Source organism: Octopus bimaculoides, chromosome 9 (genome assembly GCF_001194135.2).
Source record: "Octopus bimaculoides isolate UCB-OBI-ISO-001 chromosome 9, ASM119413v2, whole genome shotgun sequence".
NCBI lineage: Eukaryota > Metazoa > Mollusca > Cephalopoda > Octopoda > Octopodidae > Octopus > Octopus bimaculoides.
In genome coordinates this window covers 48,623,832-48,633,831 of record NC_068989.1, presented here as the reverse complement: position 1 = coordinate 48,633,831, position 10,000 = coordinate 48,623,832, and the positions used below count along the sequence as shown (strand labels likewise).

Genomic DNA, 10,000 nt, shown 5'->3' with positions numbered 1-10,000 from the left:
TTAGTTATGTAAATAAAACCATTTCAGTTAGGAATCACAGACAAATTATCATTTTAGATAGCCAAGATATTACTTTTATTCTATATCACTTAACTAAAGTAATATTGCTGCTACTGATGATGATGACAGTGGTGGTGTCCTTAGATAAAGATTTATTTTAGACAGACCGAAAGTGAAATTTTATGTATAATTTTAAGTTGGTAAAATTATTGAACTGTTCCAAATATATATTCCTAGTACTTCTGTCAGTCATAAAAGAGTGAATAGCAAGGTCCACCTCGGGCGTAAGTGTATGCAGAAGAATGATTTATCTAAATTTTGCTATTCTGTGTTTCTGTTATCAACTACGCTACTCCCTCTTTAATATTAATGATAATTGTGTCTGGTTTAGGCACAAGACTAGCAGTTTCAAGGGTGGGGTTTAATTGATAAAATAAAGCACCAATACTCAACTGGTACTTTATTTTATCAACTCTTTATTTTATCAACAGGATTTGAACTCAGAATATAAAGAGCTGGAACAATTTCTGTAAAATATATTGTTTCTACTCTTACAATTCTTCCAATCTGATAATAAATAACAAGACAGAAATGATAAAACATCAGACTATATTTTCTTCTGTTGCTTTAGGCTTTATGTTCACATCTTACCTATGCAGGAACTAAGCCCATCTTTCTCCTTACTATATTCAGTACTATGCTAACTAAGTATCAATATCTAGCAGGGAATTGTTCCTATGCTACAGTATTTACTTGACCCTTTTTTGACCAGATTTCTAATGAAATAACCTTTCCGTGTGTTCAAATGAATTTTTAAAATAATCAAGAATTTAGAGAAATTTTATAAAATAACTTTGTTGTTATTAATCTAGTGTTTGGAACATAGCTTCAAAGGTTCTTAGAGAAAATTATGATGACTGGGTTTAATTTACATATGAACATTTTAAAATAGATGTTTATGTTCAATAGGAACAGATAGTCTTGGGCTGATTGGTATCTAAGAAGAATTAAAGATAGGTGGACTGAACTATTGAGAGTTGAGCATCATAGCTATGAATACTTTTGGTGCCAGAGACAATACAGATTTCTTAATGGCTGGTGGTTTAGTTTCCTACCAACATACTCATCTTTTCCCTGATAGTTTTAACCAAATATTAAAAAGATTGATTCAGTACTAGTTTCTAAATTTATAGCACTTCTGCTCATGTTTAACAATGTGGAAAAAGAAATGTATTATAATGTGTTTTAAAAAATTTTGACAGAAATTTCATTAAAAATGAAGAACATGCAGGATTATTTCAATTTTTAATCATATATATTTCATTTCATTCCCATCTTAGTTAAAATAATCCTTTTCAAAATCAATATTTGATAGAATCTTTCAAAAAGTTTCATATTTATAAAAATATCTTTGCATAAACACCATCGAATGCTTCCATTACGAACACATCATCACCATATTACAGGTGTCAAAAAATATTATGTTATGTACACAAACATTTTTTCTTTGTTTTGACAGCTCTGCTACTCTTCTTTTCTTGTTTATTTATTTTTGGAATAGAAGGAACAGTAGTATGAGGAATCAATTTTAATACAGCATTTAATTCTGTCCATTTACATGTGGATTTCAAATCATATAGAGCCCACCTCAGATATGCAGTTTTGTGTAATTATAATGTTGTGTATTGAACTCACAATCAATATATAACAAACACTGTACATTTGTTTAAAAAATTAAAAACTGCCAGTCACATGGCATGCAAAAGTTTTATGTGAACTTGTCTGTTTTTTCTATATATTGCAATTAAAATAAACTGGGACACAGTTGATTCCATCCCAGGTTGTTCTAAGTTGTAAGTACATTATTTTTCCAGTGTTTTTCGTCATGTTTGGATGTTTAATTTTTTTGCGTCAGTGTTTTTTGAACACTTTTGTTAATTGTTTTTTGCTGCCTTGTGGCAGTGTGTTTGTGCTTTCCCTCCTCTTATGAGGAGAGTTGGCCTCATAGAGAAGAAGATGTTCTATTCAGACATCAGCTTTAGTAAGGTGTCATCTTCTGAAGATGAGCTGTTGCGAGCAATAGGGAAGATAGACAGAAAAATTGAAAAGGAAAGAAAGTTTGCGGATGTGGCAAAACACCAAGGAAATGAAATCGATATGGAGAAAATTGAAAGTTTTAAAGGATTGCTAAGTAGGGACAGGTATCATGTGGACCTTGCCCCCACCCACAGGAAATGCTGAGTGATGTAAGTGGAAAGAACCATTATGTTCAAGATGTATTCAGTTAAAGCAGGAAAAATAGACATCATGACTGCAAGCCAAATTGAGAAAGCGCTAAGACCAATTTGGCATGAAATTACTTACCTGGCAAGAGGAAACAAATTCGGTACTGTGGAAGTGATGATGAAAGATAAGGCAACAACAAAAAGGTATGCAGCAGGAAGTATCAAAAACGATGAAATAGTCCTTCTACCCACTTACCTGGGACGACGTGCAACCATGGTATGGGTAGATGGTTTTTACTGCCTGAGTTAGATGTGGCCTGGATAACAGCAACAGTTCTCATGGATAATGAGGATGATATGACGGTGCTCCAGACCACTAGAACACAATGCGAAATGTGGAAGGGACAAGCACTGGAAATGACTATTCAAGGGTAAGCGGAAACGTTGGAAAAGATAACGAAAACCATTACCATGGATGAGGTAATAATGAGGGTAAAGGTGGAGGGCAGAATCCCTCGATGTTACAAATGTGGCCTAAAAGGCCACATTAAAGTGAACTGCCCTGAAACCAACCAAAAAACAATGGAAGAACAAGAGAAGGAAATGGCAGAATTGGTGGAGGAAACAGGAAAAAAGGAAGTGACCTTACCGCCAACAATGGAGAAAAGGGAGAAAACATGGAAGAAACAAAAGAAAATAAAAGAAAGCAAGTGATACAGACTTAAAACCCCAACCCACACCCTTTCAGCCCCCGCCCTCCCCCTACAGACACCAAGCCTACCCATTCCCCTCTGACACAAAAACAAAAAAGAAAGACACACGCACACAAGGACCCTCAAACTTTCCCTCCCCTGGCTAAAGGAAAAAAGTTTTATAGGTATAATATATGACATAAATGAAAAATTAAACCAGGAGATAGCTTCATGGAAAGACGTAAAAAACGTGACGACTGAGGGGTATGATAATGTGAAGGGTCAGCACTGTTGTCTTATATTAACCAAAGACCAACAAGAAACATTAGATAGATCTGATTATGGAAATGAGTATTGGGAAGTAAACTTGGACAGAGACGAGATGCCATTAATTACAGAGTACACAAATATTTTAAAAGAATATAAAATAGACAATCTTAAAGGAACTGGGTTTAAAAGAGGAGAGGTATAAATGAGGCTGCTTGAAGGTGGGGCTAAGTAGCTTCATTCCATTCTTTTTTTTTTTTTTTCATTTTTTCACTCTTTCATTCATTTTTTCATACATCTGTCCTACTTTTTGTCCTGTTGTGTATTGTCCCCTCTTTGTTTGCCCATTGTGGATAATAAAAAGTTAACACAGTTGACTCTGTCTCTACAGGATTACAGTTGTTGTTACCCCTTCTCATATGTTCAGCTGTTTGTTGTGCATCCACTATGGGGAAAGAGGAATTTGTGGTTTACAGCTATCCTATGCCTGTGCTTATGAAATAAACAAATAACAAAACTTGATAGGATGATCAACTAACAATAGAAGACAGAATTTTATATAAACTTGACATATAAAAAAACCAATATCATTATTAGTGTTTTATTTGAAATTAAATTATTTGAATCTCATTGCACCAAATTTTATGTGGAAGTAGCTAATTAAACAATTATTACAGGATTAGCTAATCTAATTTCACAAGAACACTCCAAAGAAAAACAAAAACAATGAAGAGAGTATGCAAAACAGCCTATAAATTACATACAAGCTAATAGAACAGGTGATGTTTAAGGAATGTACATGAAGCATTCCTTGATATCTACCTAGTCATACAAGTTAGTTGGTAATTAGTTTGTTCTTTTTCATACTATTTTAACTGCTTGTTCAATACAAGTTTTATTACTGACATAGTTTTATTAATGCTCAAAATCTGTTGTAAATTTTTACAGAATTTGTACTCAAACAAGTTAGTTCCTAACAAAGCCAGGTAACTAACTAGATTATTCAAGTCTTCATGCTATTGCTGGATAACTGAATTTTCCACCAGCCACTCTAACTTTAAATAAGTTCTATATTTAACCTGCCAAGAGATTGCAGCCAAAGCTTCCATGAAGAAAATCCATCCTTTCAGTCTTAAACGCAGTTTAATTTAATTGCTTGCACTTGTCTAATTTATTTATGTTATATTTGAAGTCCCTATTAGATAACCTGCATTAACTTTAACTAACACAACCATTTGTAAACCAAAGCCAGATCCAAGTTCTACACAGTTCTCTGTACTTGAATATGAAAAATATTATCTAACAATTGTAATTTTCTGGGTAATCTACTGTTGTTATTTCATTGTAACAAAGTCATGCAAGTTCAGTCATACATAGAAGCACTGGATTAATTATGTACCTTAAGAAATGGTGATTCTAATGAGCAATGTATTTCTTTTCAGGGCTGAACCAAATCAAGTTTTTATCCAAGATGGCAACAACACATACTTTCAGTCACACTTTAATTGGTCTAATGAACATGTGGAGTATGCACCTTTCAATGGATATGCACCTGCAGGAACAGTAAAGGTTAGTTTTGTTTTGTTTTGATTTTTAATTTTTTAAGTAGTGTAGTTTACGGTGGTTTAACCCCTTTACCATTTGAACTGGCCATATCCAGCCTAAATATTCTACCTGTTTTATGTTCAAACTAACCAGATCCTGCCTCTTACATCTACCCTACAATGTTGCTCTAAAAATAAGTAATCACATCATTGAAATCTCAAAGCTACAAGATAAGACATGATTAACTGAAAGCAGCTTGAATAAATGAGCATTACATTTGACAGAGTAATCCAAACATTAAAGGATTAAAACCATCACAGGACCCTTGAAAAGAGGTCATGGAAAGTATTCTTCCCCTATGTCTCAGCTGTTAAAAGAAAATAAAACAATTCTGACTTGAATGAAATGAAAGAGTTGACAAGAGTTAGTGTATTAACAGGTTTATCACTCAACAACCCTTTGTAACTTTAAATAACTATCCTAAATAGGTGGTGCTGTTTCACTATTACACAGCTAGTTTTAGTGGAAGCCAAAAATTTTAGTGCACCGAGACAACAGGGTAATGCCATTTGTAGGAGAGGTTGGGAAGATGAAAGGGGAGAGTGAAGTGTAGCATTAGATGAAATGAAACAGGGGACACTAAGCTAAGAGAAGTTAGTATAAATTAAAGCACTTGTGAACATGACATGAGGAATGGACAGGTAGAAGAAAGTGACAATTGAGAAATTAGCAATTAGTAACTGAAAAACGAAAATTAAAAAAATGAAAACAGAAGCAGTGTGAAAGGGTGAGATTTTAATAGATTACACGAACTGTTAGGAGACCCTCACAAATCCATGTTTTAAATTCCTCTCCTTTCACCTTCCCAACCTCTCCTACTAACAGTGTTACCCTGTTGTCACTCTGTACTAGACCACAACTATATTGTTGGAGATACACTAGCACATTGAAGTCAAAAATTATCCACACTTTTGCCAAAATTTTCTTTAGTTTAGCCACACTGCCTTCAGTACTTGCATGCTAAAAGTGTTACTTTTGTGGTTACATAACCGATTCTTGACCTTGGTCACTCCAGTTTCCTTTCTTGTGTTACAGAGTAAACATGGCTGCTCTGCTCGCAGTGTGCATCATGGAAAAAAATAACCAAGATCAGTGATCTGATGTCTCTAATCTGAAGGTGTGTCAGGGGCTGAAATTTATTGCAGGCTTTCAATACAATACAGGACAGCACATTACCATGTAGAAAGTTATTTTAAGAGACCCAAGAATATGAGATGACCATAAGTTGAGCCCTAGTTATTAAATAAATCATTGGCACTGTGCTTTTTGTGGAAAGATGATTTTCTCAATCCTTCCTATCTATTCATCAACTGTGTGGTCATTGGAGCATTTGCTGATGATGTTGGAACCAGGTTTCATTACTTCTTTCTGTCTTCTGCTGCCCTCTGTGAGTCACTGAAACTGAGGTCAATCCACTTTTTGATGTTATCCTGGGTGACATCTTCATGAATGTATCATGGGCAAGTTAGCTTGGCAGTGCCCATTCCTCTCCAAGCTGTGAGCCACAACCATATGCCTCTACTTGAGAGACAATTTGACTCCAATTACTAAATTGTTGACCTGAGCAGGTTCCTCCACACTAGCCAGTATCTCTTTGGGATGCCTTAATATTTTACCTACTGATGCAGTGTTAACACCATCCCCTCACTTGGTTTTTCCCACTAGTTGGAGTGGGAGTACTGGGGTGTGACACTAGGAGCCATCAAGTGGGAGATTAGGAGTTGAATGAAAACCAGTGGTACCTGTCCAACTGATCATCCCCAGCAAGGTGCAGCTGTCAGACACCAAAGGTGCTTCCTCTATTCAGTAGCCTCTTGCACTCCAATTTTCTTAATACCAACCTCAAAAATCATTATCAGAGAGGAACCCATTTTCCAGTTAGTAGGACTGTAACAAATAGACATAGGCTTTGATCGAAAGATCCTTACAGTGCTTAATACAGGGTTTGAACTCAAAATCCTAAAGATTGGCTTATAAAATGCACAAATGGATTAATGCTCTTCTACCAAGAAAAGAGGAGAATTCTTATCTTTTAATGTAAAGTCCTTCTTCAAGGAAGATTTCTGAACCAAATTTTTCCATTGCAGGCAACTTTGAATGCTGATGTTTATAACATAGTCTAATATATTCCGAATGACTCAGTCACTAAGCATCAGTATATCGCAGAATCATAAAATTCTAGCTTAATTTTTGTTTTAGTTTATCAGTTTCTCAAGATAAACTATCAGTGTCTTTCCATTTAATTCCATTTCAAACTGCATACGCAATCACATTCTTGCAAGCTTAGTTACTCGCTAAATCCATGTCTTCTAAATTATCTGCTTATATTTAACATCTTCTTGCTGCACATCTCTTCTGTGTGGTCATACTGCTTCAATCTTCTCCAACACAAATCACACACATACATCTTGCATTTGTAATCCTGAAATGCATTCCGTGCTTGTCTCAGCTCACTGTTCATGAATGAATCAATTCTCATCCACATTGACATGAATACAACACTTAGCAATTTGCTTGCTTCAAACTTTTATAAGTTAATAAATTTAAATCTTCTGAACACTTGGTACTTCATATATTCCCTTAGTACAAGCTATTGTGACTAAAACTTCATTTAGCAGAACAAACTTCTGTTAGTTCAAAGATATTAGAATTACATGAAACAGTAAAAGATTATTATTACTATCATTATTATTATTATTATTATCATTACATAAAAAGCACTGGTGATGGTGACATGTAAAATGTACTGGTGATGATGCCATGTAAGAAGCACTGGGTATGGTGCCATATAAAAAGTACCCAGTAGACTCTATGAAGTGGTGGGCATTAGGAAGGGCATCCAGCTGTAGAAACCAAACCAAGACAGACTATGGAACCTGGTATGGACCCTGGCCTTGCCAGCTCCTGTCAAGCCATCTAACCCATGCTAGCATGAAAAACTGACCTTAAATGATGATCATTATTATTATTATTATTATTATTATTATTATTATTATTATTATTATTATTAAGTGGGCCAGTTGGTAGGATCATTATCATGCTGAGCAAAATGTTTAACAGCATTTCATCCTTCTTTACATTCTGAGTTCAAATTTCACCAAGGTCATCTTTACTTTCATGGGATCAGTGATATAGATACCAGTTGTACACTGGGTCAATGTAATCAATTTCCCCCCCCCAAAAAAAATTTCAGGCTTTGTAGCCTACAGCAGAAAGGATTATTTTTGTTGTTATTATTATTATTATATTATCAGTAGTAGTAGTAGTAGTAGTAGTAGTAGTAGTAGTAGTAGTAGCAGCAGCAGCAGCAAGCTGGGATTGCTCATAGAATGGATTGTTATATTTCCACTGTAAATATAGATATTGGATAGAAGGAGACTGGGTAAAGATAGACATTGGATAGACAATTTACAAAGAGAATTCATAGAGATAGACATTGGGGAGAGAGAAATATACAGAGAACAGTTAAACATATAGACATTAAATAAACAGAATATAATATATGGATAAACATAGACATTGGATAGACAGCATATAAAGAAAGTGGATGGTTAAATTTATATACACAGGACACAGGGTAGAGAGACTATAAAGAAAACTGATAGACTTTGATAGCAAGAGTGTGTATATATATATATATGTATGTATGTATGTATATGTGTGTGTAATATAAATATATATGTGTGGATAGACAGAATATGAAGAGAATATATGAACAAAGACAAAAGACATTATATAAAGAGAATAGATAAATATACTTTGGATAAAGAGAGACAATGTAAAGATAGTGGATAAGCATATAGATTTTGGATAGACAGAGTATCAGGAGAATAGGTAGATATACATATTTGATAGGCAGTTAATATAATGCTTTGCTTTTGCTTTTTCTTGACTCTAATATCAAATGGTCATGCCCTGTCAGTTTCAAGACACACTTTCTTCTTATCAACAGCCACAATCTCTGGTTTGTTATATAGTATTCTCCTTTCAGTTTGTATTGGAAAGTCCTGTAAAATCTCATTTTATCATTTTAAAAAAGACTCCTCTCTATTCCTGCAAAATAGTCATTGCTCGTTTCTGTGCATACAAAACCAAACCTCTTGTAAAGGTTCCAGTGAATTGTTTGAAACAATTTTATCTTTTCTAAGCTTGTGATCATTGTTTTGAGCTAACTGAGCATTAAAATACAATTGTGAGCTATAGTTATTATGTGTGTTATCAACACACATTCTACATTTGGGTGAACAGTCTTATTTATCTATCCAATTTATCATTTAAGCATGTTCCTGTGCTGTAAAAAATCATTTCTTTAGTCTCTTTCTTCAATACTATCTTAAATCAGAATTTGATATCCTTATCACCCCTTATCTCTTTTGTCTTTTAAAAAAACACTGAATAGAGATTCTTTCCTTCAAAGTTTAACTTCCCTTTTCCTACATTTTCTTGTTCTTTTTCCCTATGGGCTCTGCTAACCCAGTAAATAGTTCTTCACTTATCACCTCAAGATCTTCTTTCCTAAGCTTGTTAACTCTAGTTCCATTACCTCTTCAACACTCATTTTCATTTTTACCTTCAGTATAAGTGGTTCACATTTGATTGGAGGGTGTATGCTTCTATGCATTGTGTGTTGTTACTTTTCTTGAGGATATCCTTCAGCTCATCTTTTCTGCACTCAGTGATTCTTTCTTTATATCTTACTGGTAGAACACCCTTCAAGTTTATTGCTTATATGAGATTTCCTACTTTTAATGTGGTTTCTAAAATCTTTGTTCGCTGAAAATATTCTCTACTGTGAATTTCTTCAATTTCTTTTCTTCTAATTTTATCATTTTCCCCTATTGCAAGATACTTATAGGCTCCTTCATTATTATTATTATTATTGCTGTTGTTGTTATTATTATTATTATTATTATTATTATTATTATTATTATTACTGTTGTTGTTATTATTATTATTATTATTATTATTATTATTATTATTATTCAGTAGTTTTATTTTTATAACGTGCTTTCACTTCACTACCGAGCGCAGCTCTGTGCGCCTTGGGTATGTGCTGTGGTTTGCTGTGGTGCTCTTATGTTTACTGTATTGAAAGTGTTTTGCGTAGAATGTGTGCAGTACCCAGTAGTGCAATTTTCTGTATGTTATATATATTTGTAAGTCCTGGTGTTTTTGTTATGTATTTGTCTGAATATTTTTTTATTATACCTA

General features: G+C 34.0%; 1 protein-coding gene across 9 annotated transcripts in view; it reads left to right on the top strand.

The window, feature by feature from the left end:
• Positions 1 to 10,000, top strand: part of LOC106868354 (N-acetylated-alpha-linked acidic dipeptidase 2) — a 1,027,134-nt gene that overhangs the window by 891,874 nt on the left and 125,260 nt on the right. For all 9 annotated transcript variants that reach the window (XM_052970677.1, XM_052970676.1, XM_052970678.1 and 6 more), the window contains one exon: positions 4,627 to 4,753. In XM_052970677.1, the coding sequence (XP_052826637.1) occupies positions 4,627 to 4,753 (127 nt within the window). The remainder of the gene's footprint in view (positions 1 to 4,626; positions 4,754 to 10,000) is intronic.